This window comes from Lactuca sativa, chromosome 2 (genome assembly GCF_002870075.4).
Source record: "Lactuca sativa cultivar Salinas chromosome 2, Lsat_Salinas_v11, whole genome shotgun sequence".
Taxonomy (NCBI): Eukaryota; Viridiplantae; Streptophyta; class Magnoliopsida; order Asterales; family Asteraceae; genus Lactuca; species Lactuca sativa.
This window is the reverse complement of record NC_056624.2, coordinates 214,125,002-214,146,606: the sequence shown is the minus strand read 5'-3', so window position 1 is coordinate 214,146,606 and position 21,605 is coordinate 214,125,002. Positions and strand designations below refer to the sequence as shown.

Sequence of the window (21,605 nt, the reverse complement as noted above, 5' to 3'; positions counted from 1 at the left end):
ACGACGCGACTCAAACACACAGTCACCTCCATCTTCTCACGTCGTCGGCTCCTCAAGCTCTCCCCTGCTCGCCACCGTATGCCGTCGCCCCTGTCAAACCACCAACCGGAGACCTAGCACCCCACAGATATAGGTTCATTCTTCAATTTCTGCTTTCGTTCTTCCTTTTTTTCCCCTGCTCTCTGTTGAAATCGAAATCATTGAGTTCAATGTTTACCAAATGGACAGTTGTGATATTGATTATCCTAGGTTTTCTCAACTGATGTGGTATATTAATGATTTGTTTGAAGCTTTTGAAAATATTCTATATTTCCATGCGATAATCCCTTTTTTACACGATAAGATGTCCATTTTACTAAAAGCGATTTCTTTGTCCAATATCAGATTGTGTGAGATGAAATGGAATGGGTAGGCTAAGTTATCTATTAACATCATTGAACATTTTATGTTGTTGTTTCTTTATTTCACTGCTGGACTGTATTCAATTCAGAATTGGAATGTAATAATTTTCTTATATCTTTTACTAAAATTGTTGTTCAGGATGCTGATTCTTCTCACTTTAAGCAGGTGGAGATGAAGAATTAAGTAGAGTAATTTGGCTTCTGCAAGTTTTATGTCTGCAGTCGTGGGTTGTACTTAATTCAGACATATCAACAGAATAGGACATTTTTAAATCTCTTCAAGATCATCATCTGTTAACACTCCCGGCCAACATTTGAAATGTCTGCAAATCTCTTTAATGGGTCTCTTCATTTCCATTCGGGTACCACAACCCATATGAACTTTACTCACATTTCAGCCCTAAATTACAGATTCAGTCATCAATTTCGTCATAAGAAACTGAAACCTACCAGTACCAGAGACACTGTAATCTGCAGTTCAACAATTCGGCCCAAGAGAAACTCCAAGTCTGTGGAAAACACAGAGGCTCATGATTTAGTACGAATGCTATTGAGAAATTCCAACAATGACAAGTCATTGCTTTCGACACTAAACAAGTATGTCAAGTTAGTGAGGACTGAACACTGTTTCCTTCTGTTCGAGGAGCTTGGCAAATCTGAAAAATGGCTTCAATGCCTTGAGGTTAGTCCCTAATTGAAATTTCCTTCATGTTCCAATTCATTCAAATTCTAATTTCTCTGACATTTCATTGGCTTAGGTGTTTAGATGGATGCAAAAACAGCGTTGGTATGTAGCAGATAATGGAGTATATTCAAAACTAATATCAGTAATGGGGAAAAAGGGTCAAACCCGAATGGCAATGTGGCTCTTCTCAGAGATGCGAAACAGTGGGTGCCGACCTGATACATCTGTATACAATTCACTCATCACAGCCCATCTTCACTCCAAGGATAAACCCAAGGCTTTATCTAAAGCTCTTGGATACTTTGATAAAATGAAAGGTACAGAACGCTGCAAACCAAGTATTGTAACATACAACATTCTTCTAAGAGCATCAGCTCAAGCGAAAAACATTGTTCAAGTAGAAACTCTGTTTAAAGATCTTGAAGAAAGCATTTGCACTCCCGATATTTTCACATTCAATGGTGTGATGGATGCTTATGGGAAAAACGGGATGATAAACGAAATGGAAAGGGTACTTGCTCGTATGAAAAGTAATCAGATAAAACCCGACATCATTACTTATAACCTGTTGATTGATTCGTATGGAAGAAAACAAGAATTTGAAAAGATGGAACAGGTGTTTAAAAGCTTGTTGAGGTCAAAAGAGAGACCTACTGTTTCCACTTTCAATTCAATGATAACAAATTACGGGAAAGCAAGGCTTCGTGATAAAGCAGAATTGGTTTTTGAGAAGATAACAGATATGGGATACGCCCCAAATTTCATTACTTATGAATGCATGATTATGATGTATGGATGTTGTGATTGTGTTTCAAAGGCAAGGGGGATATATGATAAGATGATAGAGTCTGAAAAGCAAGTGAAGGTTTCGAGTTTGAATGCGATGCTAAATGTTTACTGTGTGAATGGGTTACCTTTGGAAGCAGATAAGCTGTTTGAGAGTGCTTCTAATAGTGGGGTTATTCCTGTAGATTCTTCAACGTATAAACTTTTGTATAAATCCTACACGAAATCCAACATGAAGGAGTTGTTGCAAAAACTATTGAAGCATATGGATAGAGATGGGATTGTTCCAAATAAAAGATTCTTTCTAGATGCTTTAGGGGCGCTTGGGTCTTCAAGAGGTGAATCTAAACCTGAGTATATTGGTTCTAAAGTTAGATTTAATAGGTCAGCACCTGCAACAACGGGTCCCACATCCAACATGGGGAGTTAAATGAGTTTGTGTAGAGTGAGGAAGGTGATTCTGCTAAAAGTTTTCAAAGAAACTGCAGAGCATAGTCAAGTAAAGGTGATCAAGGTGTTTTAATCAAATTGCAGAAACCCTTATAAAAAGGGGAATGACCATGTTTGAATCTGTTTAGGAAATCATGAGGTCCTGATAATTGAAACAGAAACCCTTTTATGAGGGCATGTTAGAGTATCATGTGTACTCATGCCATGTTGGCAATGTAGGGCGTTTAAGTGAGTCAAAGAAAGTCAATTGTGTTAAGTTGTTAGCGCGTAGTATAAATAGTTCCTCTTTGTGTAATTCTTTAAAAGAATCTGATGCATAAAAAGTTGTTTGCCTTGGTGAATGTATAAATGTAGAAAGAAACCATTGACCATCTTTTTTTTAGAAAAATTATGCTCACAGCTGAAGAATCCATGTGAAATGGTCAAATGACATGTGATGGGATTTTTGCATCTCGACAATATAGTTAATGTTTTATATATGGCATTTTTTGGTGTAGAACAAAATTACTGACTGACCACAAAAACTACTTATACCTTCTGGTAACCAACTTTACTGCTTAAGACAAAAATAACTGACTTGACTGCTAAAAGACATAAATGCCCCTCAACAGAAATAACTGACTTGAATATGGCAGCTGCAAGTCAAACTTTATGTATTGTCTTCCCTTGGCTTACCAAGGATTTGATTTTGAAGTTTTTTGGTTTCAATGCTAAATTTCTGGGGACTGTCATATATTTTGTATATATGCAGCATGAAATAGATATATCTGTTTATTCTGTTATGGCTGCAATTATTATGATTTATGAATTTTCTTTTGTTAGGTATTTTTTGTTGGCTTCCATCTATCTGGTCTGACTAAGATGGATGAGGAAGAAGAGAAGAGAATGTTGAAGCAGAAGAAGAGAACATTTACATATTTTAATCAAGTGTTATGGATTGAGAATTATTGTGGTCCGTTGACTTGACTTGTTAATCAAATGTATTTTGTTGGTAAATTCTTGGTGGCATGATAGTGAGTGCATGAGTATGTGATAACTTTAGACTTTGGGTATCCATTCCATTCCAGTGTTGTGTTTATTTGAGGATTTGGTTTTATAATTACAGGTTATATTTTTTGTATTTAGTATTTATATTGCCGGCGATTATGGATAGAAATTTAGTAGTAAAAAAAAAAAAAAAAAAACCAACCCAAAGGTTGAAGAGAATGGAATTTAGTTTAAAAAGGGTTGATGGTTCAGGATACCATAAAACTTTCTCTCGTGTTTGCCCGTAACGTGGATCGTGTGAATCATGTAAATATTGTGTTCTTGTTTTTCGTATACATTATTAGTATGTGTGTAAAATCATTTAAATTGTTTGTTGAAGTGCTTAAATAAACCCTAACACCGGTTAAACCATGTTGTTATTTTCTAAAGCCGAAGTGGAGTTGGAAAAAGTTTTTGCATTTTGACCTGTAGAGTGAAATGAATGTGGAAAATATGCGTTTACTTTGTCAACAGACTTGCATTTTCCAACTCAAATAGTTGCAACATTTTCAAGAAGTGATGATGAGAGAGATATTGGGTGGAATGGGAGGACTTGACTCTGACTTTGTGGTGTGGTATCCCTTTTTCTTTATAAGGATTGAACATGAGAAATTAATATTTCATACCATACCATATACTACTTCATTCACACAAGTCAAGTTTAGTTCCAAAAATGAAGTTTTGTATTGCTTTCCTGTCTTCTAGTCTTGTAATGTTTGTGATTTGTGGTTGTAAAGGTGATAATGAAACCGATTTTGGGGCATTGTTGTCGTTCAAATCGATGATCACCAGTGATCCATACGGAGCTCTAAGCTCATGGGGCAACACGACTTCCTTTCATTTCTGTGAATGGAGTGGTGTTTCATGTGGGAAGCGCCACAGAAGAGTGACTGCTCTATGGTTGAATTCGCAAGGACTACAGGGGTCGTTGTCTCCATATGTAGGGAACCTGAGCTTCCTTGGTAAGCTTTCTCTCTTCAACAACAGCTTTCAAGGAAGCATCCCTCATGAACTTGGTCATTTATCAAGGCTACGATCCCTCAATCTTGGCCAAAACAAATTCAACGGACTTATTCCAACCAACTTGTCTCGTTGTTCTAACATTGAAAGGCTTGGACTCTATCATAACCAGCTACTTGGAAGCATACCCAAGGAGATGAGTTTCCTCTCCAAGCTTAAACTTGTTGGAGTTGAGGATAATAAGTTAACAGGTGGAATCCCAGCTGTCTTGGGGAATTTAACATCCATGAAAATCTTCTCTGCAGCTAGAAATCCATTGGGTGGGAGCATTCCAGACACCTTAGGCCATTGGAAAAGCTTAACAACATTATACCTTGATGGTTGTAGCTTATCCGGAACCATCCCTCATTCCCTTTACAACCTCTCGCTCCTAACCAATGTTTCCCTGGCTGAGAATCAGCTTACCGGTAGTCTTCCCTCAGCCCTAGGTGCAATGCTCCCTCATCTTGAGTCCCTTCAATTACACCATAACCAACTCACCGGACCTCTTCCACCCTCCATATCTAACTCTACCAAATTAAGAGTTCTTGAAATGAGCGATAACAACTTTGGTGGGAAGTTGAAAATTGACTTTTCAAGACTGGAGGATCTCCATTCTGTGATCATAGGGAGTAACATCTATGGATTTGGAGAAGCTGATGATATGAAGTTCATCGATACTTTGAAAAACTGCAGCAGATTAACAATGTTGCATCTTTATAACTCCAGCTTTCAAGGAGTGCTGCCCAAGTCAATTGGTAATCTGTCTCGTCAACTTAGGTTTTTGCAGTTAGGAGGAAATCAATTTTCCGGAAACCTTCCTTCAAGTATAGATAATCTAGTCGGCTTGACCGTTTTACTTTTACAATACAACCAGTTCACTGGAACAATTCCCTCCGCCATTGGTAAGCTTCAAAACCTACGAGTTGCTGTTCTCATTGATAACCAATTTTCAGGGCCAATTCCAGATGCCATCGGGAACTTATCATCATTGATTCTACTTGATTTAGGCTACAATAGATTGGAAGCCCATATCCCAACAAGTCTTGGAAATTGTCATCAACTATCTGAGTTATACCTTGATCACAATAACCTGAGTGGCAGAATACCTAAACAACTTCTTCAGCTTCCATCTCTAACCATATCCTTAGATTTGTCTCGAAACAACCTGACTGGGTCAATTCCAACACAAGTTGGTGAACTCAAGATGTTGGCATCTCTTGATTTATCTGATAATAAATTATCAGGTAACATCCCTAGGGCCCTTGGTGCTTGCACTAGCCTTCTATTCCTATCCCTCCAAGGAAACTCATTACAAGGCATGGTGCCACCATCATTAAGTTCCATCAGAGGAGTTGAGACACTCGATCTTTCTAATAATAATTTATCAGGCCAAATTCCTCGATTCTTGGAACGATTCTCGTTACAATCTCTAAACCTTTCCTTTAATGATTTTGATGGTGAAATACCAATGCTAGGAGTGTTCGCCAATGCTAGTGCATTCTCAGTTTTTGGGAACAGCAAGCTTTGTGGTGGGTTGCCTGACCTTGGGTTACCCAAATGCAATGAGGCACATGATAAGCATAAAAAGAGGTTTCCTTTGTTCGTAATATTCATTCTGATTGCATCAACACTTTTCACTGTATCGTGTTTGGTGTATGCTTGTTGTAAGAAAATCAAGGGCAAACCCTCTCAATCACTGACAAATGGACAATTCATGAAACTATCATATGCTCAACTTCTCAAGGCTACAAATGGCTTCTCTGAAGCCAACCTCATTGGAGAGGGTGGGGTCAGCTCTGTTTACAAAGGAATCCTTGATGATCATGATGATACATGTGTTGCAGTCAAAGTTGTACATCTTCAAAACCGAGGTGCTCACAAAAGCTTTCTAGCAGAGTGTGAAGCATGGAGGAGTATCCGACACCGCAATCTGTTGAAGATAATAACTGCATGTTCAAGTATTGACTTTAAAGGAAGTGACTTCAAAGCTTTGGTATATGAGTTCATGCCTAATGGGAGTTTACATGATTGGTTGCATTCAAGTGCAACAACATCACGATTAAACCTTCTTCAAAGAATAAAGATTATCATCGATGTCGCATCCGCACTTGACTATCTTCACAATCACTCCCTACCAACCATTGTTCATTGTGATTTGAAGCCTAGCAACATTCTACTTGATGATGATATGGTGGCCCATGTTGGAGACTTTGGTTTAGCTCGATTTCTTGGAACAAATTCAAACCAAAACAGCACAAGTGGAATCAGAGGAACAATTGGGTATGCACCACCAGGTAAAAAAAGTCATGCATTCCAATATTGTAATACTTGTTTATAGTATTATTAGTTACCTTTTTTTTTCCTAAAGTAATTGTTTATAAGTTGCAGAGTATGGTGTTGGGAGTGAGATGACAAGTAGTGGGGATGTCTACAGTTTTGGAATACTATTGTTGGAGGTGATGACAGGGAAAAGGCCAACAGATGACATCTTTAATGAAGATCTCAACCTTCATAAGTTTGCTGACATGGCCTTGCCAGACAATGTAACTGATGTTATTGATGATTGCCTTTTAGATATTCTTCAAGAGGATGCTATTGCTACACAACATACTTTAGCATATGCAAACAAGATAGAGGATTGCTTGGCTTCAACCATCAAGATTGGGGTATCATGCTCTGTTGATTCTCCACCACAAAGGATGGATGTCGAAAATGTTGTTCATGAGTTGCAGCATATTCTGGAAAAACTTCAACATATTTGAGGTGGAATGTTAGTCGATATTCAGGGTGTTAATTGGAAGATAGTAGTATTGTATTGAAGTATTTGATAAATATTGTGTTTTTATGGATTAAAATGTGCAATAAATGGAATTTTGAATAAATGTCAAGTCAAAGCACAAATTGAGTAGATAAACAAGACATCTTGAAAAAATCAACTTTTAAGAAGATATGTTGAAGTTAAATCAAAGCTAAATAAGGCCAAGTATACAAAACTTGCTCGCATCAGTTCTCATGGTGCAACAACTCAAATTTACATTAAACAAGAATGTTTTTTTTATATATATATATATACAGGAATCAAACAGTGGCCAACAACCATAACACAACATATGAAGAAATGGCAAGAAGAAACCAGGCAATGAAAGCCAAAGCTATGGAGATTTGGAAAGTATAACATGAGAGTGAAGGCTGCAATCTGCAGATATCAGTGTCTTTCATGAACAGAATCATCACTCCAGCTGATGAGCTAGCAGCTGCAAGTGATAGAATCACTGTCACCTGTGTGAGTCATGTTTTGTTATTACAAAACTATATGTCATCCTATGAATTTTCAGTTGTGATCAAACTACTGAAGAATAAAGATCATACTAATTAATTATTATGATGGTGTTGGAAGGTTGAAAAATGGAAATAATTACTAACCCAGTCACCAACCAGAAGAAAGCTCAATAGGATATGATTGTGGAGATCTTTGTTCAACCTAAGAGCATGAATATCAAGACATGCAAGTCCAAAACTCCATAACACTTGTAGTCCCATTGCTGCAATTAGATAGCTGAAATTGATAAAGATAAGTTAGAGCTTTTGCATTTTAGACAGATACATACAATCAAACAAGGCTAGATGATGGATACACATATAATGCTTCAAAGAACTCCAAAACAATGCTCCACGATTGATAACCAGGAATGCTAATGTCATTTATAGATGCAGACTTTAAAAGGGCGAACCATATTGTTGATTATTTTCTTCACACTGGGTCGATTTTTGCATGCTAAAATCGATTGTTGATGATTTTCTCTATTTCCAGAGGTGAACAGGGTCCAATATGTCAAACCAACAATCCACCACACTTAAACTAATATAATCACAACACTTAAATCCTATCATTACTGAACCCCACCATTTCGTGATGTTATCAGGAAGGTTATCCAACTACATATCTTATCACATCTACATACAAAGCAAGATTGAAATCCCAATTGAAACGGAAACAATAACAACCAAGATGAGAAGCCCAAATTTCGAACACAGTTATACTCCAATTAAGAACAGCATATCAATAAACTTGTGATGTGTGTGTGTGTATGAGAGAGAGGGAGTAAGACCAGAAGGAAGTAGCGGTAGAGAAGCCAGAAGCAGACGCCATGACAGCAAGAGAAGCAGCAGCAAATAAGCACTGGCACAGCCTCAACGCAAGCCCACTGGGTTTCCCTGGACTCCCAAACAACGATTTCATCTCTTTCACTCTGCGTTTTGATCGGCGAAAACGAAAACGAAAACTACAAATTGTATCTGGCTACATGGATGGATGGTTGATGGGTATTTTGGGGGTTTGTGGAAATTGTGGATTGTTAGAACATTCCCCTAAATGTAAAGGCAGGTAGACCCACAATCTGTCGCCATCTTTGCAAAGAATATGCGAAGCACTTGATGTTGCCTCCTCCCCCTTTTGGTTTTAATTAAAGTTGAAGATGAGGTAAACGATTATAATACACAAGCAGCTGCGTCAACAACGTTTATTAATTTCAATAGTGAAAACGGGTTTGGATGTCATTATAAATCAACTTTACGGAAAGTGTTACTTTTTTAATTTCAGAAAAAGATTTAATTAAATAATAAATTTCATGTGGGAAAGTTAAAGAAATCAGAAAATTGAATTGAAAAACTTCAAAAAACATGTTGATTGTTGGGTAAACCGGATTGAAAAAGCCGATTTTGTTAACTTAACCAACTTTTCTTTCAAATTTTAATTTCAGGATATGATTTAGTTTCATGGTTTTGAAAGTGAACTGCAAAATATTAAATCAAACAAATTAATTCAATCAAGCTTAATATGTTTTAGGTATTTCATTAAACATATGCAATGTTTTAAAATTGGTTCAAACAAAAGGGGTCAACTAGTACTGGTGTTATGTTTATTTTTTACATGAACAAACCGATTTTTTTTTACAAAAACCTATTTTAAACCAATTAAATTAAACTGATTAAATTTAATAAAAACACATGGACACATATAAATGAAACATTTTGCATAAAAAAACTTTGGTGGTAATAAAAACATATGCTAAACATTATGAAGTTTTTTTTATACATTTGCATTCATCAAAAATATTTTGTTTCGGTAGTATACTTTATTTTATTTTTGATATACTTTGATTGATGTAAAACTTATGATTATGTATTTTTTAATGTATTTTAATTGATTTACAAGTTTTTTTTTGCGAACTTTTAATGTTTTAACTTGTGGACGTCAAATACTTAATTTATGTATGTATGTATGTATATATGTTTTTTTTTTCGAACGACAACTTTTTTCAAACACCGGACTAACAAAAAACTAGCCAGGAAAAAGAAAAATTACATAATAGCAAGATTCGGATTTTGCAACCACCCTACCCAATTAATATCCTTCTTACACCTACCAATACACAAAAAAAAAAAGATTTTGTAACTATATTATCAAAAATAAGGAAAGCCTTCGGTTTTGTAGCTCCAAAAAGCATAAAATTCATGTACTCCCATATCATCCACCAAGACACGTAAAAAACAATTTCCAAGATCCGTTTAGCGAAAGCCGGGAAATGCAAAGCCTTGAACCAAACTAACCAATCTGCATAGGAAGACAAACTTGGAGCTGGGAAATCCCTGCAACGATAGACTTGAAAAATAACACTAACCAAAAGAGAGCAATAAAAAAAAAGATGAGAGGAAGATTCCACAACGCCTTCACGAATCGGGCATAATAAACTAGGCAAATCAATACCCCTCCTACATATGTGTGTAGGAAAAAAAAACAACATAAAAATTCTAGAAACCAGGTTAACCCGACGGTCGAATCGGTTGAACCGAAAACCAATTACCATATCGGTTCAACTAAAAAATATGTTTTTAAAACATTGATTTTATGTATCTATTTGTCTTGTATATAATATAGTAAATGCAAATTTATTTTTTTAAATGCATGTATAGAATACGCTAAGTTACATTATCGTAGCGATATCCGGTATTGCCCTATGTTCTTAAGGTTGAGAGTTTAAGTCTCACAGTAGACATAGATGAATTTTAAAAATAGTTTAAATAGTTTAGAAATAGAGTATATATTTACCTTTTCAAAATAAAGAGTTACATTATCTCCATTTAAGAAGTTGTGGACATTACCCCTAAAAGAAGCTCTCTCTATGGTTTTTGTTTTATTGGCATTTTTTTGTATTTAGTGGATATAAAAACGATCGTTTTATCCATAATTTTTTTTGAAAAAAAAGTATTATTATTTTAATTAAGTAAATAAAATAGGCCATGCATACCGGCCATCTGCCCTTACTCCTTTCTTTTCTGGTAACACACACACACCGGCAACCTCGTTCCAATGAACAATGACAAACACCATATGCTTGCTAAAACTAGATAGGAATCGATGCAAACATGGAGGCCTTAATTAACAGCCATGGAGGGGAGGGGCAGTCAAAAGGACAATAGCCATCGAGGAGAGGGAAGGTTTATCTATTTTCATAAGATCATCCGTTATACGCATCACTAACTATTATAGTGGTGGGTGTCAACCCATCACCACATTTAACCACTAAAAGGTTGGGATACCTACCACTATATACCTCTTAGTTTTTTTATTAAAATAAAAAATATATATTTTTTAATTAATTAGTATGTAGAGAGATAGTGGGAGATAGATAAAGAAAAGTTCTTTAGATGTGGTGCCCACCATAATTTACCACAAATTCTTCCACAAATAGCCATCACTAAACATATTGGATGGTATTCACAATTGTGATGTTTGGCCACGTAGACCACAAATATTTTCGTTATAAATTGGTCTAATAGTGAAATGAGGGAAGGGCGTTAGGGTTGGAATGCTCACCTAGTCACTAACCTCCTTTTTTTTATTTATTTTTAAAACTAATGAAAATGAAAGGAAGAGAAAAAAAAAAAAGTAGAAAGGAATTTAAAAAGAAATAATTACATTGTGTTTTCGAGTTGGATGGAAATAATTTAGGACCTTGATATATTATACAAAACCTTCGTATAATTTGTTACTTTTAAACATATATTACCGTAATATTTTTTAATATTTGATATTTATATCATTTTGAATGTTTTGACAATCACTTTTAATATAAATTTCTATAGTAGTATAGTTAATCTTATTTTGTATAACAAACCAAATAGATACACTAATAAAAAAAAATAATAAAAGTTTAATATGTAAATATAACTAGGAGGTAAAAGAAAATGTTATTAAATCTCAAGCGAAAAGAATCTAACATTCTTATCTCTCACAACCCATTTGTCATACAAACGCTACATCAATTTTTTTTTTCTCCTATTATTTTCATCTCATTTCCAACTGTCCTAACCCGTAACGCATGAAAACACATTTCTCCCAACCCACATAATTTTCTTTCAAAAAAACTTTTAGTAATTTGAAGTATATAAATTAGGTTGAACGTTGTGTATAGGTAAACAATATAAATTAAGAAAGGCATATATCAAATTGAAGGAAGAGACAGAGAAGAGCATGGGATGAACAACTCCATTGACCCGAACAAAACTCTACTTTCGCAATAATTGGCCTAACACCGGCAGTATTATGACCAAACTACAGCCCACCATGCACGACTCCGTGCACCTTAAGAGCCAAAATGATAAAATATACAAAAGCAATAACTGGTTGTAGTTTACTAACTAATAAGTAGTTAGGAGTGACTTCTTCAAATAACTCTTATCTTAAGAAAAAGTTTTTTCAAATAGTCAAAAGACAAAAGCTGCAAAAAAAACAGCATCGGAGGTGTTTTGATTGAATATAAATAAATGTTGATTAAAAAAATATTAAAATAGTCGAGATTTGGGTCTCACTCAGGCTTTTGATTTGGTGGCATCTAAAATAATAAAACATAGAAGAGAAGAGGGAGTGATACATTTTATTTAAAAAAAAAAAAAAAAACTGAAAATTAGTCATAAAAGGAGAAGAATGGTGCGAATACGACACACACAGAGTTCAATGTATAACTACTTGACTTGACTTGTAATAAGAAATAAGAAGAATAGGTGGGTGGCTACCAGTACCTAGAAAGCAACTAACACCAAACTTCCCTCCCTCTCACACAAACAATAATCAAAGAAAGTGGAACCAATTGGGTTTGGGTGGGTTTTGTAGTTGACACTTGACACTTGACACTGACTCACAGCCTGGTCCGCTTAAGTCACGAACGCATTAAAAGCTGTTAATAAATACTCATCAATGTATCATCTCATCTCATCTCATCTCATCGTCATCGTGATCTTACAACATCCAAATCTTTCCATTCTCTGCATGCATGCCTAGCCTCCTACTACTACTACCACCTTAATTCCATTTATGATGCCATTAAGAGGCTCAACTCAACCAAACCACACAATCTAAAGCTAACATAAGCTTAAGCTGCTGCTTTATGATTATTATTATTATTATTATGGGTGGTGGTGGTGGTGGTGAGGTCTTTGTGAGTGTACACAACCCCTTTATCATTATCCACCACTTGTCCGCTTCCTCGTGCAATCCTGAAAATCATCCCATCAATCAAAGCTAAATATCATATCATATAACAACATCTTTCTTTCTCGATCAATAATTAAATAAATGGATAATAAACTCAACATACCACCGTGTTGTAAGCAATCCTTCAACACCTACGGGCCCACGAGCATGGATCCTGCTCGTACTTATACCAACCTATTCATTCCATTCCAACAATTAATTACTAAACTACAAATATTATATAGTATTAAAATTTGAATACAGATACCTACCTCTGCACCAAGACCAAACCGAAATCCATCACTAAATCTTGTGCTGGCATTGTGAAATACAGCAGCACTGCAACAACAATTATTAAACCAAACCAATATTACTTTAACTATAAATACTATGAAATATTCAATCAATTTCCCAAAACCCACACCTGTCCACTTGACTTAGAAACAGGTCTGCAACTTCTCGGTCTTCCGTAACAATACAATCAGTATGTGCACTGCAAACAAAAAATCAGCTACTCTAGTGTCATGTTAACCATATGTAAAAGCTTACACATCAAACAGATAACTTCTTTTCTTTTCTTGCCTTCCATGTTTGTGTATGTGATCAATGGCTGCATACACGTCATCCACAATTTCAAGGGTGCAATTCATTGAACCATACTCGTGATGGAACGAGGGTGCTGGTGTAAGATTAAGCACAGAGCTCGCCCTTGGACCACCATTTATGCAAACACCTAATAAAAAAAAAAAACAAAAATATATATAACATACTACTTTTCCTCCAATCCATTAACTATTAAAGAAATACCAAACCTTTAGTTTGAAGTTCTATGAGAAGCTCATTAACACCACCGTTTTCCATCAGCTCCTTATGAACAAGAAGTGTTTCCTGGTAGTAGTAGTTAAACAGTAACCCACACACATATCATATCATATCATATTACCACCCAACATCAACAATAAATTTCACATTACATACCATGGCATTACAGGCTGCAGGGTAGTCTGTTTTTGCATCCAAAACTATGTTCTTTGCCATTTCCATGTCCGCAGACTTGTCCACATACACATGACAAATTCCATCTGTATCAAGGAAAGTCAAAAACAAACAAGATTTACTACATTGAAATTCCATGCTTCTTGTTGAACTATCAACAATGTATCCATATTTTTGACTTCTTACCAGCATGACCTAGAACAGGAATTTTTGTTGAAGACTTTATTTGAGAAACAAGTTTATTGCTGCCTCTTGGTATCACAAGATCAATCACATCATCAAGCTGTGCACATCATCACAGCACAATTTAGGGGGAAACTATTTTTACATGTTTAGCTTCATATATAACAAACAAACAAACCTTGAGCAATTCAGGAATCTCATCTCTAGAAGTCACAAGTCCAATTAGTCCTCCACCAACATTTTCTGGTATAGCCGAAGTAATAATCTAAAAAATATTACAGGAAAAAGTAGTGCAAACTTATGTCAATACCCAATTATAAAAAAAAAAATCATATAAACATATGTTGATTAATTCAATAAATATATCTGACCTTATGCAAGATAGCATTGGACCGTCTTGCTTCCTTTCCCCCTTTCAAAAGAAGCCCATTCCCAGTTCGGATAGCCAATGATGCTATCTGTTCACACACAGTATTAAAAATAAAAAACCCAACAAAAATCTAGTTGCAATTAAGACACACACATATCCAGACATCATTATAGCAGAGCATCAACTGATATATTATTGTACCTGAACTAGTGCTTCGGGGCGAGACTCAAATATAACAAGAAGGACACCCAAAGGAGACGATGTCTTATCTAAGATGAATCCATCTGAAAGCTGCATTAAACAATACAAGATTATTCTATTTCATTCATACAATCACAAATCATGATTGTATATTTATAGTATGGACTTTACCTCTGTTCTCTTTAATACTTGTCCAATAGGCTCTTCCATATTTGCAAGCACACGTATGGCTTTGGCAAGACTAGCAACCTATAAAAATATAATAATAAAATGAGACTTACAGAAAGAATTTTGTCTGATTTTATTTATGAATTATGAATTTATGACTTACCTTCCCAGGCTTTAGAGCCAACCGAGACACTAAAGATGTTTCATATCCAGCATCTTCAGCAACAGAAATATCAGCTTCATTTTCATGTACAATCACTTTCTCATTTGCTTCAAGAGCATCAGCTATATCAAGTAATATCTTACTTCTTCCTTTTGCAGACATGGCCTTCAATTCATTAAAACATTATCAATAAATCAAAACTTCTACTTATAAACCAATTAAAGTTTAAAACATACCTGAAGACGCCTAGAACTTTCTCTTGCTGCTACTGCCATGTCACGTGCATTTAACTCCCCATTTGACACCCATGTATGAGCATCCTGATGAAAGAGTGTACCAATACGCTGTCCTTGAAGTACTCTGACAATATTGTCCCCAGCAAAACCACTTGTTATAATGACAGGGATCCCAGCTTGTGAAGCATAAACAGCAGCTTTGACTTTAGCAGTCATTCCACCTCTTCCTAGCCTTGACTTATCACCAAAAGTAATTGTATTCTCAAGCTTCTCCTTAATGTATGTATAAATTAGCTTTGACTGAGGATCACTTGGTGGGCCACTGTAAAGACCATCCACATCACTCAACAGCACTAAAAGGTCGGCTTTTAACTCCAAAGCTAGCAGAGCTGCCAGACTGTCATTATCCCAGAAAATACCAGAAGAATCCTGCAATAAATGTAAGAAATGTATATTATGAAAACACAATCGAAATGGTTAAAAATGAAAAGCTAACTATTAGAATAAAGAAACATACCTCATATGGAGCACGACGGGTACTAACAGCATCATTTTCATTAAATACAGGAATCACTTTATAAGACAATAAAGAATCGACTGTTTCAGTGAGTTGTTTCCTAAATTCTGGACTCCTGAAGTCGTTATCAGTGACAAGAAGCTGAGCTGATGTGACATCAAGCTGACTGAAGAGTGTATCATAAAGTGCCATGAGACCATTTTGTCCAACAGCTGCACATGCCTTACCATCAAGCTCAACCTGTGGCTTTTGGAGGTCCGCAAAGCTTCAACATATTATTAATTCACTCATTAATAACCACTTTCCATGCTTAGCTAATTTAAAATTAAAAGTATGTTTTAGTTGCATCATGTAAGTAAGTAAAGACCTGCTGTGGACTAATTTCCTGTATCTGAGACGCTGTCTACCAGCACCAACAGCACCTGATGAGACCAAGATAACCTCGAATCCTTGAGAATTTAGTATTTGAATCTGCATTTAGGACAAAAGTTCAATCATAATGATATTTCACAGAAACAGAAAAGTAAAGAAAAATAAGTATGTTAGTTTTAATAATGATTTACCTGCTCACAGAGAGCTCCTAGTCTTCCAAGCGCAAGTCTTCCGTCTTCTCGAGTGACGACAGCTGTCCCAACCTTTAAATAAAAGAAAATATTTATAGGTTCTTTAATTTACAAACATAAAAAGTCTATCAACATGTGCTTCATTTACTTTAGTCATCAAATTTAAATGACATTTCATACCAAAAAACTCATTCATGTGGCACTCTATTTTCCATAAAATGTATAAGCTTATGTTGATTGTCATTCCAGACAGACAAAAGGAATTTCATTCATAATTTCCATTAACACTATTAAACGCTATATACTATGGGTTGCATAGAGATTAATATTATGTTCTCCACCCAATCCTAATCATAATTTGCATGGTATTAGAATTTTGCCGAATATCCTTTTTGAGGATTCGTTGAATCATATGCCAAGACAATCTGTGTGATTATTATAAAAATCTTTTCAATTTTCATAATCAACCACAGATAAATAGATAGATTTCCCCTTAAAGGATTAGCCGCACGACTAACATATGAAAAGGATAAATATACCAAAAAAGATTAGAAAATCTACATTGATGAAATCACTTCAATTCTTATTAACTAGTCAAAACCCTAGCATGATAACTCACATCACACACACACAAATTATTACTTGAACAAAATAGAAAACCAAATTCACAAATGCAATCTGAAAAATAGCACATCGAACGATTTAGGGATCAAAATCTCGGGAAAACTATAAACTAATCAAACACAACTGGCAATCGAAAATCGATACCATTAATCCAGTCGATAAGAGAAATCAATGAAATTAAGAGTCACCTTAATTACGATACGCTTCACATCTTTAAGAAATCCACGAGTTGGATCGATCGCCGCCATTATTAAAAGTTTAAGCTCTGTGTGTGTTTGTGTGTGTGTGTGGTGATTTGGCAGCTGCCTTGTTCCTGAATGTAAAGAGGGATGAGGAAACTCGTGAAAGACTCCCTATCGTAGGGTTTCACTGTCTGCTCGTCGACAGCTCCGCATATATATACAGGGCCGCTGTATGTATAGTCATCCACAGACACACGAACCTAGAGAGAGATTGACTAAGAAAATCGGGCCGAACTCGCGTATATTTCAGGATAGGGAGAGCATGATAAGCTATGATTGGCACAGCTGTCGCGATCGATGTCATGTATGGAGATCGTGACACGTTGAATAATATAACTTCGATGTTAGTGGTGTCCTGTGATTGAAAGATACCAGGGTTTTCAATAAGCGTGAGAAGTACAGGAACACAGCCCATTAGGAAAACAAAACATTTCTTTAGGTCGACTCGACCACACCACTAAGAATTTTTTCCTAGGACAAACTAAAAAATAGTAATTTATAAACTATGGTCTACATAACATAAACTATGGTCTACATAACATGACAAGATAAAAGTATATGATACGAAAAATAAATTGGGACAATATAGCAATTTGTGTATACATCTAATGTAAAGACATGATGTTATATTGTATGGTATTTAAAATTCGTATCTGTCATGTTTTGTACAATTAAATGTAAATTAAATAAACAAATTGTTATTTTTGTTGTCGCATGATGTGTTTTAATATGTTCATTTTCGTGTTAGCAAAATAAAAACAAGGTATCATGTTATGTCATATTTATGTTAAATAAAAATTTGTCGTGTCATACTAAAATAAAATATGAAATGATTGTCCGATTTTATATCTTTAATAACATATCAAGGTGTACTGGTAATGTATTTATTTTCAAATAGTTAATGTTTAAGTTCCGTTATTGAAATATATGTAGATTCGTGAGTTTGATTAATGATTATTATAGAAAATAAAATAAATAAAAACCAAATTTTATATATATATATATATATATATATATATATATATATATATATATATATATATATATATATATATATATATATATATATAAACTAACGTTTCAAAAAGCTTACAAAACTTTTTCGTTGTAATTAATACTTAATTTATTTTTACTATATTAAACCATATTTATCGCTTTAGATATGATAGTTATAAATAAGTTGGTACTCAACATTTATAGCCAATGTATAGAGCCATTATTTTATAATTTTTTGATACATATATTTTATAATTTTTTGATACTTATTTAAACAAAAAGAAAATAATCAATCAATCATATAAATATAACAATTTTAATGACTAAATTTATAGATAGATACAAAGTAATGTTTATTCTCTCAAATTGTTTTAATGTTCTTTGTCAATTTAACGATTTACATTAGCTAATTTAAATAATATTAAATATAATTAAACAATGAGACAAATTTTAATAAGAAAACTCAAATAAATGTGATAAAGGCAATATTTGTTCTTCACAACTACATTTGAATGAATGACACACAAATATAATTTTCAAGATTTGTATATTTGACAATGAAACATATGTATAGAAGAAGTAGATGATAATATAAAAATTAGTCGTAAGATAACATTCGAGAGTTAGTTATTTCAGATACAATAAATTTACGATAATATTATGAATATGACGTGGAATGTAAATTCTTTTATTTAAATATAAATATTAGGAACCCTTATTTAGTATTTATTTATATTAATGAAAATAATGTATTACATATTTATCTTATAATATTGAAATTATTGTTTTAAATATCATTTTATATCGTTTTACATTTTTCATTGTTTGTCAAGTAATTTTTTCTAAATGTTGTTTTTTTATCGACTAACAATTAATTTTTCAATTATTAACTATTACGTTAGTACACGTTTCATAACAAATAATAAATAAAAGTATGATTATAATGATGTTTTATAACAAATAATAAGAAAATATGATTATAATGACACCAAATTAATGAATGATACTTTTCTTTTATCAAAATAGAATAATAACACTAAAACCATTTTATAGCCTTGTAAAGAAAAAGTCGGGCACTATCAAAAGTTATAATTTGTATTTCTTAACAAAAATGCATCCTAAGTTTATTGGGGCTTAATAATACATTCAAATTAGCTTTAGCTCAAAGTATGCATTTCAAATGATTTGTATGCAAGAATTATTGTTTGATTGAATTATAAAATTTATAAGTGTTTTTCGAAACGTCCCAAGTAGGGATATGTTTGGAACAAAAAATCAAATCGAAACCACAAATGCACACAAATTAGAATTGATTAGGACCAAATAAGGATATTCAGTTTGGTTATAGGTTTGGAAAAATGGGTTTGATCGGTTTTCAGGTATTTCGATACGGGTCCATTGGTTTTAGGCTTAATCGGTTCTCAATGAGCTTAACTGATCCTGTATTTTTATAACCGGTTCTACTTTCAGTTTTCTCGGTTTTGGAACCGTTTACACCCTAATCCTAAGTGTAATCTACAATATCTATTATGTGTTTGACAACGAACTTTTAAGAAATTTTTAACTTTTAAGAAAGAGTTTGAATTATAGGAAAAAAATTATGACACTATAAGATTTTTGCCTTTATTCTAAATAAAAAGTTTTTAATAAAAAAGTTACTTTAAGTAGCTATTAAAAGCTTTTAGCTTTTATTTTTTATATAATTTACACATTTAAAAGCTAATTGAAATTTGTGTCGAACTCCCGTACAAAAATAAAAGTTACAACTTTCAATTAGTTTTATCAATGTCTTTATTTTTTTGTCGTGTCATTATTGTTGAATCTATATGTTCAATAATCATTTTAGAGTGATGTTCTCAATAATATAAGATCACATAGGGTCACACATTTAGCAAGTTGCCACTTATTGATATTTATTAGTAATTTGATTATTAATAAAAAAAAAAATCAACTCTTATAATTAATTAGGGAATAATTATTATTTATGAAAATAATATTTCTAAAAGATAAAAACAACTAGTAATTCATAATTATTGTTTAGTAGGTTGTTTCTCATGACGAGAGGATCAACCTCTTACAAATCGAAAACTTTCTTTATCCCATGCTTTCATTTATAAGGGATGGTGCTTACTATTTGCATGTAACTATAAAAGAGAGTGTAATGCTTCCATTTTAGAGTTAGTATTTGATGATCATTCTCTTTTTTCTCTCGATAACCGTAATGTCCACATTTTTGTTAGACATTTCATGGATATATCATCATTTATGTTATCAAATTAATGTAAATTGTATTATAAATATATGAATAAATGAGATTTTATTGCATGTTATGTGTTTACGAAGTGTTCTTTTTATATAATATTGTATAGACAAAATTGCAAAAATGGTTCATGTGGTATGCATTTTTTGGGTATTCAGTCCAAACCTTGACTTTTTTGGATTAATGGTCATTTTGGTCTAGTTTGTACGTAAAATTGGTCCCCCCGACTTAACTTCCGTTGAGTTGTTGATGTTAACCCTCTCATGTGCCTCCCACATGAGGGTATATTTGTCTTTTCATTTCTAAGGGACCATTTTTGCACCTAAAAAATATATATCTTTTTTTTTTTTTAAAATAATACCCTATTTATTTATTTTAATAATTAAAAAATAAAAAAGGTCTTTCTCTCTCTCATCGTCTTCTTCATTACATCTTCCTTCTACAAATCAAACCACATACAAGCACACTTAAAACTAAATAACACATAACTGATGAACCTGTGATGAATGATCTAACAATCATCTTCAATTTGTTCATTTGGAGGATAAAAGACACAACCCCACCAAGGATCCATTCCGACCACCAACATCCCTAAACTAACCATCAACTTCGCAACAGCCTCAATACAACAATTATTTCTCCATTCCAGCCACAATTATTGATACCTACGTGAAAGAAGCACTAAACAACCAAAACATGTTCCCTCCCCCATCTTGTTATTCATTTTTCTTTTTTCTCTTTAATCTGACCTACAAATTCAAAACAAATAGATCTATCTTGATTCTTATTGAGTTTTTGGGCCGACTAGAGAGAAACAACACACATGCATACCTGCAAGCCGATTGAAAGGGAAGGGGCTGATATTGATTTTGTTCGTGTGATTATGTAACATCCCAAAATTCAGGTAAAGCTATTTAACCCTTCTCTTTTGTCAAGTTGTCAAGTTTGGCCTTTGAGTGAATTTTGCAGCAAATGAGTACGCGGGGCGTACTGGGGAGTACGCTGCGCGTACTCATGCGCTTAATTTGGACGCGGACTCGCCTAGGTACGCTGGGCGTACCCAGGGTTACGCTGGGCGTAGAGGGTCCAGATGCAAACCCTAATATTTGGCTTGTGCACTATATAAGGGATGCTAAGGCTCATTTCTCAGCCGCCATATCAGAGAGTGAAACCCTAAGAGAGCTTTCCTAATGGGTTTTGAGC

At 34.1% G+C, this 21,605-nt stretch overlaps 4 protein-coding genes across 5 annotated transcripts; 2 read left to right on the top strand and 2 right to left on the bottom strand.

Moving 5' to 3' along the window:
- Positions 1 to 2,663, top strand: LOC111912287 (pentatricopeptide repeat-containing protein PPR5 homolog, chloroplastic). 2 transcript variants are annotated; one of them, XM_023908017.2, is made up of 3 exons: positions 1 to 133; positions 568 to 1,083; positions 1,160 to 2,663. In XM_023908017.2, exons 2-3 carry the CDS (start codon positions 721 to 723, stop codon positions 2,300 to 2,302), a joined length of 1,506 nt encoding a protein of 501 aa, XP_023763785.1. In that variant the 5' UTR covers positions 1 to 133; positions 568 to 720; the 3' UTR covers positions 2,303 to 2,663. The 2 variants fall into 2 exon arrangements, with proteins under 2 accessions (XP_023763785.1, XP_023763786.1); XM_023908018.2 differs by having other exon boundaries at positions 541 to 1,083.
- Positions 2,664 to 3,994: 1,331 nt separating this feature from the next.
- On the top strand, positions 3,995 to 7,233 carry LOC111912285 (receptor kinase-like protein Xa21). The gene is made up of 2 exons (XM_023908015.3): positions 3,995 to 6,644; positions 6,739 to 7,233. The coding sequence occupies exons 1-2, from the start codon at positions 4,022 to 4,024 to the stop codon at positions 7,110 to 7,112; spliced, it is 2,997 nt and encodes a 998-aa protein (XP_023763783.1). The 5' UTR covers positions 3,995 to 4,021; the 3' UTR covers positions 7,113 to 7,233.
- Positions 7,234 to 7,273: 40 nt separating this feature from the next.
- On the bottom strand, positions 7,274 to 8,823 carry LOC111912286 (CASP-like protein 5B3). Its single transcript, XM_023908016.3, has 3 exons — positions 8,460 to 8,823; positions 7,774 to 7,906; positions 7,274 to 7,629 (listed from the first exon to the last, which is right to left on the bottom strand). The coding sequence occupies exons 1-3, from the start codon at positions 8,588 to 8,590 to the stop codon at positions 7,429 to 7,431; spliced, it is 465 nt and encodes a 154-aa protein (XP_023763784.1). The 5' UTR covers positions 8,591 to 8,823; the 3' UTR covers positions 7,274 to 7,428.
- A 3,540-nt stretch (positions 8,824 to 12,363) lies between these two features.
- LOC111912284 (delta-1-pyrroline-5-carboxylate synthase) lies at positions 12,364 to 17,376 on the bottom strand. The gene is made up of 18 exons (XM_023908014.3): positions 17,093 to 17,376; positions 16,281 to 16,352; positions 16,085 to 16,188; positions 15,718 to 15,982; positions 15,201 to 15,629; positions 14,965 to 15,129; positions 14,805 to 14,882; positions 14,634 to 14,723; positions 14,434 to 14,520; positions 14,241 to 14,327; positions 14,066 to 14,162; positions 13,862 to 13,965; positions 13,696 to 13,771; positions 13,466 to 13,616; positions 13,308 to 13,376; positions 13,156 to 13,222; positions 13,008 to 13,078; positions 12,364 to 12,906 (listed from the first exon to the last, which is right to left on the bottom strand). Exons 1-18 carry the CDS (start codon positions 17,150 to 17,152, stop codon positions 12,783 to 12,785), a joined length of 2,196 nt encoding a protein of 731 aa, XP_023763782.1. The 5' UTR covers positions 17,153 to 17,376; the 3' UTR covers positions 12,364 to 12,782.
- Positions 17,377 to 21,605: the final 4,229 nt, after the last annotated feature.